Source organism: Mustela putorius, unplaced genomic scaffold, assembly GCF_011764305.1.
Source record: "Mustela putorius furo isolate JIRA1106 unplaced genomic scaffold, ASM1176430v1.1 tig00003845_pilon_pilon_pilon, whole genome shotgun sequence".
NCBI classification, from domain to species: domain Eukaryota; kingdom Metazoa; phylum Chordata; class Mammalia; order Carnivora; family Mustelidae; genus Mustela; species Mustela putorius.
The window spans coordinates 55173767-55192404 of record NW_025421998.1 but is presented as its reverse complement, the minus strand read 5'-3'; the positions used below and the strand labels follow the sequence as shown (position 1 = coordinate 55192404).

At 35.9% G+C, this 18638-nt stretch overlaps 1 protein-coding gene across 1 annotated transcript in view; it reads right to left on the bottom strand.

The window, feature by feature from the left end:
- STK31 (serine/threonine kinase 31) overlaps positions 1-18638 on the bottom strand; it is an 89577-nt gene that overhangs the window by 55015 nt on the left and 15924 nt on the right. The window contains 4 exon segments of the mRNA XM_004743318.3: positions 1355-1470; positions 10391-10565; positions 11498-11856; positions 17658-17816. Of these exon segments, the coding sequence (XP_004743375.3) occupies positions 1355-1470; positions 10391-10565; positions 11498-11856; positions 17658-17816 (809 nt within the window).

Genomic DNA, 18638 nt, shown 5'->3' with positions numbered 1-18638 from the left:
TAGCGAAATAAGTCAAGCAGAGAAAGACAACTATCATATGATCTCCCTGATATGAGGAAGTGGTGATGCAACATGGGGGCTTAAGTGGGTAGGAGAAGAATAAATGAAACAAGATGGGATTGGGAGGGAGACAAACCATAAATGACTCTTAATCTCACAAAACAAACTGAGGGTTGCTGGGGGGAGGGGGTTTGGGAGAAGGGGGTGGGATTATGGACATTGGGGAGGGTATGTGCTTTGGTGAGTGCTGTGAAGTGTGTAAACCTGGTGATTCACAGACCTGTACCCCTGGCGATAAAAATATATGTTTATAAAAAATAAAAAATTAAAAGTCAAAAAAAAAAGTTAATTAGGCTCTAGAGGAACAAAATTACTCAAACTATCTAGAGGCTTACAAACCAGATGACAGCTGATGGATTTATACTGGAGAATACAAATTTCCACTGGACAAAACAGCAACACACAATATTAATTCAGATGAACATCTTCTTATTGTTTCCAAGTATTTGAGAAAATGAGTAACTGATTTAAGTACTTTTTGTAGCATGAAAAGGAATTTAGGTTGTCTTGAGAACTATTTTTTCCCACATTCCAGAAAAGAGGGAGAAATTATCCCTAACCAGCAATAAGACAATCATCTATTAATATAAAATACCTACATAAATCATATACAGAGTCTGACAAATGCTTAATAAACTCTGCACAAGGATTCCTAACCAATTTCTTCTCTCCTGATTCCATGAAGACCATTTTTCTTCTGACTGTACGAAAACCACTTTTTTCTTTCAAATCTTTAGTTTGGATATAGGCCTAAAAATAACACCAAGCAATAAAAATAGGCATAGTAGTTTCCCATCAAACTACCACTTAGAACTTGTGTTGGTTTTTAATTTCATTCTCACAGATGACTTTATAACCATATATAACTCCATGTTTTAACAAAGGAATGCTGACACAAACACTATAAAATTCAGCTCAGGCTAAGTGTTTTTAGTTTCGCTCTTTTAAAGGCATAAAAATATAAAGATCAAGTGTCAAAGGAAAAATGATGAGTATAGAATTTAAACAAAGCACAAACTAATCAGCAATTATTTTAAATTATCTTTCTCGAGGTCCCTGGGTGGCTTAGTCAGGTAAGCATCTGAATCTTGATTTCAGCTCAGGTCATGATCTCAGGAGTGAAACTGAGCCCCAAGTCAGGCTCTGTGCTCAGCATGGAGTCTGCTTGAGATTCTCTTTCTCTCTCCCTTCTTTCCCTCTGCCCCTCCCTCTGCTTGTATATTCTCTCTATAAATAAATCTTTAAAATAAGTGAAAATTAAAAGTATCCTTATCAAAAATATGCTTTTACTTACCTAATTTCTTTCAACATTTCAACCTTAGCTGCCAGATTTTCCATTCTGGTACCTACACGAGTCTTCAGAGTGCTTTCTAAGTGTTTAGTCAAATCCATGGTAGTCGCTTTCTCTTGCTGCAACAAAAAACAAGCACATCCCTAGTGAATCTCGAACAAGAAACTATATTTCTACTGTCACTTAAATACTTTTAAGGCATAAATAAAATTTTAAAGATTAAAAAATATTTGGGTACCTGGGTGGCTCTTGTTGGTGAAACCTGGAGCTCTTGATCTCGGGGACATGAGTTTGAGCTCCATATTGGGCATAGAGATTACTTTTTAAAAATTGGGGAGCACCTAGGTGGTTCAGTGGGTTAAGCATCCAACTCTTTATTTTGGCTCAGGGAATGATGGGGTCATGAGTCCAAGCCCACATGGGGCTCCATGCTCAGTGTGGAGTCTGTTTGAGATTCTTTCTCTCCTCCCAGCCTCCCCCTACTCATGTTCTCTCAATCTTGCTCTAAAATAAATAAATAAATCCTTTGAAACAAAGTTTTCTTTTTAAATATTAAACCACAGGACAACTTATTTTCCTACTAGTTTGGATCTGAAAAAAATAAATCTATTCCAGGCTTCTACCTTCACACAAATCATAGACTCTTTATCTTTCATTCTAATAAAAGGCCAAATAGAAAGAAATTTCATATACTTTGTCTCAGTAGTTAAATTTTAAAAAGATAAGTAAAAGATCCCTAGAGACATGAGATCATTATCAATGACAACTTTTTTTTTACAAAGTCCTGTGTCATTTTACATTGCAAAACAACCAAAAACATCACTTCCCTGACCTAAGCTAGATTAAACTCCCTAATTCTGAATAGTATCTCAAGTACAAATGTACCATGATTATCTAAAATAATGTATAGAGCAGTATTATCATTAAAGACGTAGCAGCTTTATTCTAATTATACTCCAAGCCAGATTATTACATAAACATAGAAATTTTATTCAGCATTTATACAATATGATCCTTAGTCCTCACATTCTCTCCAATTCTCTAGTTAAATAAAAAGAGAGAACCAGCAGATACTGAATGCTTATGCTTATTACTAGTATGATACAATCAGGTATGTTCATGTCCTTCGGCTCCCATTTGTTAAGTAGGATGACCATGAAGAATCAGTTATATTTGTTTTTAACTCTGTTTATATCTACTAGAATTTGTATTATAATTATTCAAAAATTACATAAATCTAGAAATAGGAGTGGGAAAATAAAAAGTTTTTTTATCTTTGCAAATGTATTTAATGTTTTACAAAGATATTAAACAAATCTTCAATACAAATTACTAATGAATTATATGTGTAAGAAAACTTGAAAATACTGAGGTAAAGAATCATGTAGATCTAAAAGAATTGTGAAATTAAACTGGTTCTCAAGGCTATTATTAGTCAACTTATATTTTTAAAAAACTGAAAATAGTATGGTTTTTAAGACAAAGAACCAATAAGACAACAGATGGCAAATTCAAACCCAACCACATCAATAATTACAATAAATGAAAACTAGATTAACACTCCAATTAAAAGATAGGAGATTATAAATTGGGATAAAAAGCCTTAGTTTCAACTATATGTTGCTCATAAGACATACTTACTAGATATAAAGACATAAAAATTAAAGGATGGAAAAGATATACCACGCAAATATGGCTATATTAATATCAGGCAATGTGGACTTCAGTGCAGGGAGCATTCCCAGCAATAAACAGGGATATTGCATAAAGATGATTCAGGAAGACACTATTCTAACTGTGTATCCAACTAATAACAAAGTCTCAACTCCACCAAGTAAAACTTAACAGAAAAAAGGAAGAAACAGAGAAAACCACAATAATATATGGAGATTTCAACACTCCTCTCTGGGAACTGATAGAACAAGTAGACAGAAAAATCTGTCCAAATACAAAAGACTTCAACAATAATCTCAGCTCCTTTGATTTTATGCACAAAACACTCTACCACACAACTGTAAAATATACACAGTTTTTTTTTTTTTAAAGATTTTATTTATTTATTTGACAGAGAGAGAGATCACAAGTAGGCAGAGAGGCAGGCAGAGAGAGAAGGAAGCAGGCTCTCTGCTGAGCAGAGAGCCCAATGCAGGGCTCAATCCCAGGACTCTGGGATCATGACCTGAGCCGAAGGCAGAGGCTTTAACCCACTAAGCCACTCAGGCGCCCCTACACAATTTTTTAAAGTACATGGGAACACTTCCAAAGACAAATCATATGCTGGGTAATAAAACAAATCACAGTAAATTTAAAAGAAGTGAAACCAAAGAAAGTTTGCTCCCTAATAAAAAGAGATTAACTAAAACTCAGTAACAAAAATATACTGGAAAAAAAATCTCCAAATATCTGAAAATTAGACAATGTATTTCTAAATAACTCATGATTCAAACAAAAATCACAGAATTTTAAAAACATGTTTAATTAAGAAAAACAAAGTATCAAAATCTGTGGCCTACAGATAAAGCAGTACTTAAAAAGAAGTATCTTTAGGAGTGGTTGGGTGGCTTAGTGGCTTAAGCTTCTACCTTTGGCTCAGGTCAGGATCTCAAGGTCCTGGGATCCAGCCCCATTTTGGGCTCTCTGCTCAGTGGGTAGCCTGTTTCCTGCCCCCTCTGCCTGCCTCTCTGCCTACTTGTGATCTCTCTCTCAGTCAAATAAATAAATAAGATCTTTTAAAAAAATTATCTTTAAATGTTCTAAAAGAACAAAAGATCAAAAATGATATGAATTTCCATCTGAAGAAGACAGAAGGGCAAATTAAAGAGGAAAGAAGGTAATCGTAAACTAAAAAAAAAAAAAAAAATCAATTAATAAAATAAAAAAGAAATAAATTTTTAAAACCAACAGATACAGAAACCAGCACTTTGAAAGCATTAAAAACTTCAGGTTTCTGGTCCAGCATGCAAAAAGCCTGAAAGTCACTACACCATCCTAACAACAAATAAAAAGCTGAACAAACTGAAAAAATCAACAAGCCTTCTTATTCTTTAAGAAAGAAGAGGTCATATCACCACTGCTATTCAACATAGTACTAGAAGTCCTAGCCTCAGCAATCAGACAACAAAAAGAAATTAAAGGCATCCAAACAGGCAAAGAAGAAGTTAAACTCTCACTCTCTGCAGATGATATGATACTATATGAGGAAAACCCCAAAGACTCCACTCCAAATCTGCTAGAACTTGTACAGGAATTCAGTAAAGTGTCAGGATATAAAATCAATGCACAGAAATCAGTTGCATTTCTTTACACCAACAAGACAGAAGAAAGAGGAATTAAGGAGTCCATCTCATTTACAATTGCACCCCAAACCATGATACCTAGGAATAAACCTAACCAAAGAGGCAAAGAATCTGTACTCAAAAAACTATAAAGTACTCATGAAAGAAACTGAGGAAGACAAAAAAATGGAAAAATATTCCATGTTCATGGATTGGAATAACAAATATTGTGAAAATGTCTATGCTACCTAAAGCAATCTACACATTTAATGTAATCCCTATCAAAATACCATCCATTTTTTCCAAGGAAATGGAACAATTAGTCCTAAAATTTATATGGAACCAGAAAAGACCTCGAATAGCCAAAGGAATATTGAAAAAGAAAGCCAAAGTTGGTGGCATCACAGTTCCAGACTTCAAACTCTATTACACAGCTGATATCATCAAGACACATGGTATGGTATTTGGTTGGTATGGTACTGGCACAAAAACAGACACGTAGATCAATGGAACAGAAGAGAGAGCCCAGAAACAGACCCTCAATTCTATGGTCAACTAAGCTTCGACAAAGCAGGAAAGAATGTCCAATGGAAAAAAGACAGCCTCTTCAACAAATGGTGTTGGGAAAATTAGACAGCCACATGCAGAAAAATGAAATTGGACCATTTCCTTACACCACACACAAAAATAGACTCAAAATGGATGAAGGACCTCAATGTGAGAAAGTAATCCATCAAAATCCTTGAGGAGAACACAGGCAGCAACCTCTTCGACCTCTGCCGCAGCAACTTCTTCCTAGGAACATCATCAAAGGCAATAGAAGCAAGGGCAAAAATGAACTATTGGGACTTCATCAAGATCAAAAGATTTTGCACAGCAAAGGAAACAGTTAACAAAATCAAAAGTCAACTGACAGAATGGGAGAAGATATTTGCAAATGACATAGCAGATAAAGGGCTAGTATCCAAAATCTATAAAGAGTTTAGAAAATTCAACACCCAAAGAACAAATAATCCAATCAAGAAATGGTCAGAAGACATAAACAGACATTTCTGCAAAGAAGACATCCAGATGGCCAACAGACACATGAAAAATTGCTCCACATCACTCAGCATCAGGGAAATACAAATCAAAACCACAATGAGATACCACCTCACACCAGTCAGAATGGCTAAAATTAACAAGTCAGGAAATGACAGATGCTGGCGAGGATGCGGAGAAAGGGGAACCCTCCTACACTGTTGGTGGGAATGCAAGCTGGTGCAGCCATTCTGGAAAACAACCTGGAGGTTCTTCAAAAAGTTGAAAATAGAGCTACCTTACAACCCAGCAACTGCACTATTGGGTATTTACCCTAAAGATACAAACGTAGTGATCCGAAGGGGCACGTGCACCCAAATGTTTGTAGCAGCAATGTCCACAATAACCAAACTATGGAAAGAACCTAGATGTCCAAATACAGATGAATGGATAAAGAAAATGTGGTATATATCTACAATGAAGGACTATGCAGCCATCAAAAGAAATGAAATCTTGGGTGCCTGGGTGGCTCAGTGGGTTAAGCCGCTGCCTTTGGCTCAGGTCATGATCTCGGGGTCCTGGGATCGAGTCCAGCATCGGGCTCTCTGCTCAGCAGGGAGCCTGCTTCCCTCTCTCTCTCTCTGCCTGCCTCTCCGTCTACTTGTGATTTCTCTCTGTCAAATAAATAAATAAAATCTTAAAAAAAAAAAAAAAAGAGGGGCGCCTGGGTGGCTCAGTGGGTTAAGCCGCTGCCTTCGGCTCAGGTCATGATCTCAGGGTCCTGGGATTGAGTCCCACATCAGGCTCTCTGCTCAGCAGGGAGCCTGCTTCCTCCTCTCTCTCTCTCTCTCTGCCTGCCTCTCTGCCTACTTGTGATCCCTCTCTGTCAAATAAATAAATAAAATCTTTAAAAAAAAAATTTTTTTTTTAAAAAAAAGAAAAAGAAAAAGAAATGAAATCTTGCCATTTGCAACGATGTGGATGGAACTAGAGGGTATTATGCTTAGCGAAATAAGTCAATTGGAGAAAGACAACTATCATACAATCTCCCTGATATGAGGAAGTGGAGATGCAATGTTGGGGGTCTGGAGGGTAGGAAAGAATAAATGAAACAAGATGGGATTGGGAGGGAGACAAAAGATAAGAGATTCTTAATGTCACAAAACAAACTGAGGAGGACTGGGGGGAGTGGGGAGGGAGAGGGTGGTGGGGTTATGGATACTGGGGAGAGTATGTGCTACGGTGAATGTTGTTAAGTGTGTAAACCTGGTGATTCACAGATCTGTAACCCTGGGGCTAATAATACATTATATATTTATAAATAAAGAAAGAAAGAAAGAAAGAAAGTAAGTTAAGGTCACAGGACAAACTACTACCCCCAAAACTGGAGAGACTGGGAACCAAAAGCCATTCACAACTTACAAGGAACAGCAACCTCTGAGGGAACCAGTCTCAAATAGGTAAACCTCAACTTCAAATGACAACACTGAAGACTTAATGTGAACAACTCAGTTAAAAACTCCAGGCAGACCCGGTCACCAGGATGCCTTCAGTTTTATAAGTTTTACCCCCAGGATCTCTACCATGTTCTCACAGAGAAATAAAAGAGAAAAATCCCCTCCAGCTTCCAAAAGGGAAAGGGGGAAAGGAAACATTTTACACCAGAGTATTCTATTCTTAACAAGATCTAACCTCAGGGAAACTATATATTTTTTAAGATTTTATTTATTTATTTGACAGAAAGAGAGAGAGAGAAAGAGAGGGTGTGCACATAAGCAAAGGCAGAAAGGGAGAATATATACTAAAAGACAAAAAAAAACCCACACTTGGAAGAGACAAATCAAGAATCAGACTCAGACAGGGCATGGATAGATGCTCAAACTGTCAGACCAGAAATTTTAAACATGACATGATTAATATGCTAAGGGCTCTAGTATGTAAGTAAGTAGACAGCATGCAAGAACAGAAAGACAATGAGAGATCAAAAACACTAGAGCAGAGATGAACACGTTTGATGCACTTATCAGTAGATGGGATATGGCTGAGGAAAGAATCTCTAATCCAAGTTACATGAATGTATATACCCACTAAAAGACCCATACAAAAATATTCACAATGGCTTTACTCTTAACAACTAAAAACCAGAAACAAACACCCTAAATACAAACTGTGGTATATTGCTACAATGGACTACTACTCAGTAATAAAAATGAACAAACATAATATACACAACATAAATAAATGTCACAACAATTATGTTCAGTGAATGAAGCCAGACACAAAAGAACACGTATCAGAGGATTCCTTTTATGAAATACAGGACCAGGAAAACTAAACTATGGTGATATAAATCAGAATAGTGGTTGCCTTGAGTGGGAGGAAAAGTGGTTAGACTGTCGGGAGGCAACAAGGAACTTTCTGAAGTGGAAATGAGCATTTTATATCTTGAGTAGGTAAAGTAGATGGCCTGTGATCCATTTATACTCTTCACAGAAGAGGACAGGGGAATACCCCCAGAGACAAAAATAAAAGGCAGGTGACTAATCTCCTTATGAACTAGACCTTAAAGAAACAGATTGTATTCTAAGAAGAGACCTTCTCTGAAATGCCCATCCTTAGGAGGATGTCCCCAGATAAAAGGTTAGTTATGGGGCGCCTGGATAGCTCAGTCAGTTAAATAACCAGACTCTTGATTTTGGCTCAGGACATGATCTCAGAGTTGTGAGACTGGGCTCGGTGCTCAGCAGGGAGTCTTCTTGGATTCTCCCCTCTCCCTCCGCTTCTCACCTCTCCCCCAGCCTAGAGCACGGTCTCCCTCTCTCTCTAAAATAAATAAATAAATCTTTAAAAATACAAACAAGAGGTTATAATGGACAGTACCCAGATTTATAGATTTATGAGGCAGAGCTCCCTGGAGAATGCCACCTATGGATTTAAAGGCTGAAAATCGAGTTCAATTATCAATGATCAATGATTTAATCAATCTGACCTAATAAAAGCTTCATTTAAAACAAAACATAACGCAAAAAAACAAAACCCTCCAAATAAGTAGGTTTGGGGGAGCTTCCAGATTGGTGAACAAATCCATGTATTGGTAGAGTGGTAGGCTAAGATACCCCCAGTTCCCCTACTCCACCTTTCACTCCCATCATAACTTCCTCTATGCATCTCTTCCTTTTATTTCGTTGTTCCTGCATTATATCCTTTATAATAAAATTGTAATCATAAGTATAGCACTTTCCTGAGTTCTTGAGTTGTTTTAGTGGATTACTGAACAAGGTAGTAGGGATCATAGGAGCTCTCAAATTTACAGGCAGAAGTGTAGGTAGCCTGGGAACCTGATGGTGGCTGGAATCTGAACTGGAAGAAGTCTTATGGGACTGAGTCCTTAATTTGTGGGGTCTGTGCCAACTCCTGGTATTTAGTATCACAAATAAATTGTGGGACATCCAGTTGGTAATGGTGCACTGGAGAACAGTGTTAGGGTGGCACATTTAGGGTAAGAAAAAACTCACACATTTGAAAAAGAGACAATATTCTTGGTGGGGGGGGGGGTAAATGCCCTGAATCCAAGCAACCTTGAGAGCTAACTACCATAAAAGGAAATATATGCAGATAAAGGAGCCTCTTAAGCAACACAAGGATGCAGATTAAGAAATTTAAGAGATTTATCATCCAAAATGCAATGCACAAGCCTAAACTAGGATCCCAACTGGAAGAAGCTAAGGGGCAATCATAGAACAATCCAGGAAATCTGAACGCTGGATATTAAAAGATATTAAGGAATTACTGTTAATTTTTAAATATGAATAATATTACAGTTGTCTTTTTCAAAGTTATATTCTAGTAGAGGCAGACACTAACTAAAACATATACAGTAGAGTATTATCAATGGGATTTGTTTTAAAATAACTCTGGGGCACCAGGGTGGCTTAACTGGTTAAGAGTGTGCCTTCAGCTCAGATCATGATCCTAGGGTCCTGGAATTAAGCCCTGCATCAGGCTCTCTACTCAGTGGGGAGTCTGCTTCTCCCACCCCTCTGCCCCTGCTCATGTGCACACGCGCGCTCTCTCTCTCTCTCACTCTCTCTCTCTCAAACAAATAAATAAATAAATATCTTAAAATAAAATAACTCAGGAGGTATAGTTTTTTTGTTTTGTTTTTTTTTCTAAAGACTGCCCTTGTGTCTAGTAATTGTAAAAACCAGGTGATGAACACACTAGGTTAATTATTCAACTCTCTCTCCTTCTGCAATGTATGAAATTTCCCACAGTTAAAAGCTTTTAAAAGAGGGGCGCCTGGGTGGCTCAGTGGGTTAAACCTCTGCCTTTGGCTCAGGTCATGATCTCAGGGTCCTGGAATCAAGCCCCGCATTGGGCTCTCTGCTCAGTGGGGAGCCTGCTTCCCCCTCTCTCTCTCTGCCTGCCTCTCTGCCTACTTGTGATCTCTCTGTCAAATAAACAAATAAAACCTTTAAAAAAAAAAAAGCTTTTAAAAGAACATAAAAGGAAATGTAAATGAGAGATTATTAATCTTTCAAACATTCAAAGAAATCCAAAGATGATTAGTTTGGAGTATAAGAAAAAATTTCATCTGTAAACAAATATAAAGGAGAAAAGAGGGAGGATGGGAGAGAAAGGGAAGAAAACAAAAAGTGCCAGCAAATTAAACAAAGAAGAGCAGATGAGTATACAGATCACCCAGATGGTCATTCTTTACCTTATACCAGTGAACATACCATACCTGCAGCTCCTGGGCAGTCTGTTCTACTTTGGATTGTAGAGCTTTATAACTTTCAAGAAGAACCTCCTTCTCATTTTTAAGCCTTTCATTTTCTTCAATCAGTTTCTGGTCCTGCTTAATTTTTGCCAGGCTGACATTAGATCCTAAATTAAAGTCTCCAATAGTCAAATTTTCCCTATTAAAAACAAATTCACTTATTTTAAAAACCAAACTCTGTTAAGAGTGACAGAGATCATAAATCTAAATGAAATCATCGTGAGAATATATCTTAAGTTAATTTTGAAAACTAATTTAAAATCTTTATCTAGTTCAACATTTAAAAATATTTTAATGCAAACTAGTTTTCATAAAATTATACTTCAAAAACAATGCTGCCAACACTCAAATATATTCCGACTTATAGCAGTATCAACTCCAGCAAATACAGTAAAAAGGATTCATTATCAGTTTCTTCCAATTTCTCCTCCCCATGAACTCCACTCTATTTGACAAGTTTTGTTTCTACAATCCCAAAAACAGCTACATAACCCAAGACATGGCATCATGGCTTGGATCATGACACAGAAGTCTATAAATGGTTTGGTACTTAGAAACATTATACATGGCTTTCTGCTTCAAACTTATAATTCAAGATTTTCTAAAAAGTGAATTCCCTTTATAATAATCAAGTTATCACAGGAAGTTATCACAGGAAGAACAAAGAGTTTCTCTTTTGTTAAAAAGGAAAGTTAATTCCCTATAACTCATTAAAATATTCTTAAAGCAATAGGAAAACTTCAAAGTTTATCTGAAATTCTGGCTGTGCCTGAATAATTCAGATTTAGGAGTATTTTATATTTTTGGTAAACATATTCAGAAGAATTAATATGAAGAGCTGGCATGTGAACTTTAAATAACAGGAATAATTTTTCTTTCAAAATGGCTCCTATGAAAAATTCCTACAAAAGCTGAGAGGAATACACATTTAAGAAAAATAGAAATGAGTATCATCCCTCAAAATCCTGACATAGATGAGGATTCCAAAAACATAAAGCTTGACTTCTACTATGACAAGAGCTTTACCAAGAATTAGAAACTAGTTGACTGAAAACCCCACGACAGTCTTACTTTGGAAATGTCACATGATTTCCTGCATCATTTTCATTCTTCGAGTCAAGAGTCATCCTCCCACTTAAGCGCCCCTTTGGCCGGGTGAAGGCTGACTGGTTTGATCTATGGCCCCATGAGGGAATAGGGCTTTTGAGGTTCCTGAGGACAAGCTGACCATGATCTGATTTTTTTTCCTCACAGGTGTTACTGCTGGAAGTGAGTTTGCTTTTCTCTGCAAATCCTTTCTTAGCCACCTCCTCCCCTATATCCACACTGCCATACTCAGCCTGAGCAATAACTGTTCCATCTTGATAGGTTGCTTTAATTCTCATTTTTATCTCCTTTTCAAAAATCAAGCTCCCCAAAAAGGTTCTGCCCTAAGAAAGATGGGGGAGGAAAAAAGATGTAAACCAACGACGCCAACATGTCCTTCTTCACTTATTTTTTTTCTACCCAGTTTTCAAACAATCATACTTCTTCATTCGAAAACTCTTACCTTGTTATTGGCTATAAGCAAATATACTCCTCCATGTGTATGAATATATTCTAATTACACATTTAGAGGAGAAATCTTCTTTTCCAGAAGTAGAGTTAATACCTGTATAGGCAGCCATATCCATAAATTTTAAAATGTGTACCAATTAAATACCCTAGAATAACTGTTTTAAACCAAGCAGAAAGTGTTGACCATTTTTGGTCCCAATGAAATGAAATTGTGTCTTAAGGAGTACAGCACATAGAAATTAATTCTGGTATCTAAAAAAAGCACTCAAATTCAACAAAACTTTACAAATAGCTTTATAGGAGCACTGGGATGGCTCAGTTGGTTAAGCATCTGCCTTCAGATCAGATCATGATCCCAGGTTCCTGGGATTAAGCCCCATGTTGGGCTCCCTGCTCAGTGGGGAGCCTGCTTCTCAGTCTCCTGCTTGTGCTTGTTCTCTGTGTGTGTGTGTGTGTGTGTGTGTGTATCAAATACATAAATAAAATCTTTTAAAAATAAATAAATAAAAATAGTTTTACAGGCAGAATTAGGTACTCTGGTTAGGGGCACCTGGCTGGCTCTTGAGCTCAAGAGTTTTTGGTTTGAGCCCATGCTAGGGGCTTAAAAACAAAATCCTAAAAAAAAAAAAAAAAAAAAAAGAGGTACTCTGGTTTTATAGTAAGAAAGGATCAGAAGAGGAAAAAAACAAGCAGGAAACAATACCAATGATAATCCAGGTACTAAGAGCATAAAGACCAAACTAGGGGTGCCTGGGTGGCTCAGTCAGTTAAGTGTCCACCTTTGGCTCAGATCATGATCCCAGCATCCTGGGATCCAGCCCCATGAGCCCCACAGCAGTCTCCCTACTTAGCCTACTTCTCCCTCTCCCTCTACCCCTTCCTACCCATGCTTAAGTTCTCTCTCTCTGTCTCTCAAATAAATATTTTTTTTAAAGAGACCAAACTAAAAATTAGCAAATACACAAGCTGACCACATTTAAATAAAAAAGAGGAGGAAGAAAGGGAAGAGGGAAAAAAGAGGATAAAGAAAAAAATTTCAAAGTCCAAAGAAGATGAGGAGGAAGAACAGACAGAAAAAAAAAATTCAAGGTCCAAGAAACTAAATAACATTGGTAAGGAGTAATTATATTCTCTTTTTTTAACTACACAGTATTATAAAGTGTAGAAATGAGACTTATGTTAAAGCTCTTAACTTTTTCTATGCCATGGGCTCCTTTAATCGGGCTGGTAAAACTTTTAGAATTCTTCTCAGAAAAATGCTTTTTAAATGCATAAAATAGGGGTGCCTGAGTGGCTCAGTCAGTTAAGCATCTGCCTTCATTTAGCTCAGGTCATGATCTCAGGGTCCTGGAATGGAGCCCCGCATCAGCTCCTTGCTCAATGGGTAGCCTAGTTCTCCCTCTCCCTCTGCCCCTCCCAACTCCTTGCTTGTGTTCTAAGAAATGAACAAAAAACTTAAATAAATAAATGAAATGAAAAATACATAGAATTACAAAGAAAATTATTTCACTGTGATACATTTTAACCCCAAGTTAAGAACCCCTGGACCTAGAAGGGTACATCTGTAAGAGCAGAAGGCAAACTGTAAATGCTCATCATTAACCATTCAAAAATATATATATTTTTTTAATCCACAAACCAAAATGACATAGTATTTTAAGTTTACAAAAACACGGGCTTTATAAATCTTTCAAGTCATAAAATTCTTAAACACACACATCTTAAACACATGAGAGGCTTGAATTTACCAAGAATACCAATACAGATAGTAAAGATGGTTCAGAAGGCATCACCAACAAATGAGATCAAGCAAGCAAAACTAACAAACTCAAAATATAATTCATAAAAATAGATCAGATTAAGATTTTGATCAATCAGAATCTGGTTTTGGGTTAACCTCTTTCAAACAAAAACCTTTGGTTTCAACTGATGTGACATTGTTGGGGTTTGGGAGCAAACCATCAAGAAAGAACTTCTGAGGTGTCTTCAGTGCAAAAAATGGTTTATTAAAGCACAGGGACAAGATATGTGGGCAGAAAGAACTGCACTGGGGTCATGAGGAGTGGCCCATTTTATACTTTCAAATTGGGAGAGGGGTCAGGGAAAGCGGAAGTGTCTAAGGATTTGGAAGCAAAGTTTCCAGGACCTTGAGGGGCTAGCTGTTGTCAGGAAAAGGTTATTTGCTACTGTCTAGTAAAAACTTAGTCAGGAGACCCTTCAGATGTCTATCAGTGTGCCATACTCTTGGAGGATGACTGCTAACATATATCTTGGGAAGAACAGGTGGGTAGAGATAAAGGAAGTTTCCAAAGGAATTTTTACATGTTAAAGGAGACTTGCAGGACTTTGGAGGTCAGACTAATAACATGGAGGCAGCTGAGTTCCTAGAAGGACACTCTGCCTGTGTCAAGGACTTGTCAATGGCTGTAAATTTTAAAGAAATTTAATTTTTTTCCTTTGCCTTTGTTCACACCATCACCTTTATGCTGAAAATCTATCTAAAATCAAGTACAACTTCTACTCCTAACCAATGTTAATAGAAATAACAATGTCTGAAAATTATTGCTGGAATATATAAAATTATTAATATTTTGAGAAACTCTGTCTTTGGGCAACATATGGATTTAGATGGAAATAATCTACTTTCTACAAGAGTTCTAATTACCTAAAGCTGAATGCACTAAAGGTATACTACTCCTTGCTTAAAATGTTATGCAAAAATCTAATATTTAAGACTGTTCCCTGAAGTCAAATTCCATTTAAGTTATGATCACCAATCACATTTAGTTGTTCAACATAATTCTCCCTGAATTATACAGAATCAGAAAAACAAAATCTTAAACTTGGAATAAAATCTAAGTTCTCTTAAATTCTAATTAACAAAAAGAATGACCAAGTACATGGGTTTTTTAATAATTATACTTTACCATAAAAATATATATTCTAGGGGTGCCTAGGTGGCTCAGTGGGTTAAAGGGTCTGCCTTCAGCTCAGGTACTGATCTCAGGGTCCTGGGATTGAACCCCACATTGGGCTCTCTGCTCAGCAGGGAGTCTGCTTCCTCCTTTCTCTTTGCCTGCCTCTCTACCTACTTGTGATCTCTGTCTGTCAAATAAATTAATAAAATCTTTAAAAGTGTATATATATATATATTCTATATATTCTTTTCTTAAATGTCAAATATTTAATTTTTATGTTGAGAAATATATTATAGTTATCATTAAATCTTGCATGCCAGAAAGAGAGATCTATTTATTTTTAAAATATAGGTATTTAAAAGGCTTAAATAAGATTTATCTTTAAAATAAATCTGATCACTGTCTTAGAACACAGAGCCTTCAATGATTAAAAAAGGATGATGCTGGGTGCCTGGATGGGTTAAGCCTCTGCCTTCGGCTCAGGGCATGGTCCCAGGGTCCTTGGATTGAGCCCCTCATCCGGGCTCTCTGCTCAGCGGGGAGACTGCTTCCCCCTCCCCCTCTGCCTGCTTCTGCGCCTACTTGTGATCTCTCTCTTTCTCTGTCAAATAAATAAAAATAAAATCTTTTTTTTTTTTTAAATGATGATGCCATTTTTCTAAGACATATCTCATTGTGTTTCCCAAACTGGTAAGCTTTATTCAAAACCAAGAAAGCTTCACTTGCTTGCTATTTTAGTCTACCTAATCTTATCTGGATATATTAGAAAACAAGCTAAAATGTCTTTAATCTGTTAAACCCAAATTCCAATCTCTAGTCTCATTCCCTGATTCTACATAAAATTTTTACAATAAGGAATGCGTTTAGGTCATAAATCTTCATGTGACCTTCAGCATTTGTAACCACTATTCAGAGTATCAATTTCAACTGTGCTATAACATGGGTATGAAAGTGTTGGTTTAAAATGTACTGAAGGTATTTTAGTGCCTAGGTCACCCTCTGAGAGTGTCTGTCTCTCTTTTAAGCTAAATCCCTACTATTCATTCATTTGTTCAAATGCTAGATAAACTGGATGCTCATTTAACACCTAACAGGCAAGACTGAGGAGATCCAGAATAGAAAAATGAGTAAAATATTGTCTCTACTAAAAGTCTTATCTCTATAAGCTCACTATCTTGTGGGGAAGGGAAAAAAATGCAATTCTACATGCCTTATACACTGAATGACTGAAACAGCTACAAGGGAATGGATGGTGGGTATTAGCGAAGACTTTATATAGGAAATTATATTTAAGCCTTGAGCTGAGAATTAATGGCTACATGGGCTTCCTAAGCAGAGACATTCAAGAATAACTATTTTTTCCAGAAAATATTCAGTTTGCTAACAGTCTTTTTACTGAACTTAAGCATGCAAATACAAATAATACCACCTGTAAAGAATCTATGAAAATTAAAAAACATTCCCAATAACTAAAGGTCACTCCTCAGTTCCAAAACTAACTTTTAAAAATGACCTTTTATTCTTGATTCATACTCGTTTCAATCAACATAAATTTTATATCATCTTACCATGAGAAGAGCAACAGACTTGAGTTCCAGCCCTTACTCAGCAGTAATTACCTTTATTACTTTAAATAATTAGTCATCTAATTGTTCTAGACCCAATTTCTTTATTTATAAAAAAACAAGGTGAGAGCAGGGGAATTCTAAGGTCAGTAAATTTAACATTCTACGGTTCTAGGCATACAAGAAATTTAAAACAATCCTCTACCTTGGTCAAAACATCTAGATTAATAAAAAAAACTTCAGATTTTAAACCAGAAATTTAGGGATATAATTTTACAATAATAGCTATGCTTTACTCTATACTTATGAAGGTCTAAGTCCTAAGTACAGAAATGTTTCTTATAGGTAATTAAACTGCAGACAAAACTACACCGAACTTCCAAGATTCTCAAAACAAAACAAACAGAAAAGAGGCAAATATGTTTCTGAATTTTACCATTCCACAGTTATTGATTAAATCATTTTTTCACATAAGTCATTTGAGTTGCTAAATAAAAAAATACAAATCTGATTACTTATCAATAATATCTCAATAGCATTAACACCCACCAAAAGAAAATCATTATCGCACAGGAGATTTAAAAGGAGGTAGAATTCCCATAAGACTACCCGTAAAATTATCAGATGGTGCAGAATTAGGTTACTAATCCAAAATTTAATAGAAAGGGATACAAACTCGAATCTAGATAATAGAACATCATTGAAAACTATGACACCAAACAGTTTGAACCCTTGCCAAAATGCTAAAAATCTGATAAATTCACAACTCCACTAATTTCAGTTTTGTGATATTTATTGCCAGGGCTAGATTAAAGATCACCATACTCTCTCAAAACCAAAAGATAACAATAATTATATTTATCATTTTTTCCATCATAAGAGGCTCTTCTAAGATTTTATATGAGAAGAAATTATTTACACTTATTATGCAAATACATACACACATGCAACTCTGATCATGAATGTTTACCTAGCAAAGATGAGCACAAATAATTACTTTTGAATCATTATGTAACTCATATTTTTAAATTATTACATAATTACTTTTAATTATTCTACAATTCATATTTTTCACTAATTTATACAGGCTTTTATATTAAAGAAGATCAGCAAAATTTAAGTACATTTATATTTTGTTTCAAACACAGAGCTTCACTTCCATTAACAAAAATATTTAAGTCTGTGACTTGCCTGATCAAACTGGGTAACTTCTTGGCCAGAAGGAATGTGTAGTCCCCAAAGCCTGTATTTTTTGGCAACACTAGAAAATTGCAGATCCAAAGGAATCTCAACTATATCAGATCGATTTAGAATTTCGGTATTTCCATAGTCAATGTATCTCACCAGACACTGGGAAAAAAATGAGACAAATACTAACACAGAATTTAGATTAAACATCTCCAAGGAAACCATCCATTTACTGCCTTCTGTTAATTACCGTAATTACCTCAGGGCATTTTACCGCAAATTGACAAAATGTATTTAGAAACAAGACCTCCAACAATATTCTCAAAATAAAGAAAATCCATGGTCCATGAGATCCCAGTAATCACTGTTTGGTACTAGTTAACTAGTTACCAACAGTACTATTTCCAATAGTACCATTTCTCATTATGGTTTGTTTTTTTTTCAAACAGCTGGTATTTAAATAAACAAAAATCTATGAAGCTAATGGCCTCTCCTATCTTGAATGTTAAAATCAATCAACATTCCTAAATTCAAATTGGAAACAGTAAAATTTGAAAACAATGTCAAAATTATCAAACTTCCTTGGGTAAAATTAAACCCAACCCAAGTGTTAAATCTAGGAAATGAATCAAGGTTACCCTCACCTTCAGCTCTGTATCTATTTGGAAATCAAAAAGAAAAGAAGATTATCCCAACATCAAAAGCCATCTTGCTCCTTAATTTAAAAAAGTTAAAGTCAAGGCAAAAGCCAACACAATATATCATCTTCAGTTGTCAAATTGTGAGGAAAACGTCTAATTAAGGAGGATCTATTTCACTAAGATAAACCATTACCTTGGACAGTAATAAATCATGGATTTTTTTTAAAAAGTTATTCTGAGCGTTACTCGAATTACTTTATCTCACCATCTCCTTATTACCCTAAGAAAAAATATCTTTAAAATATACACACATGAGAAAATATTTTAAGTCCTATAAAGCAGA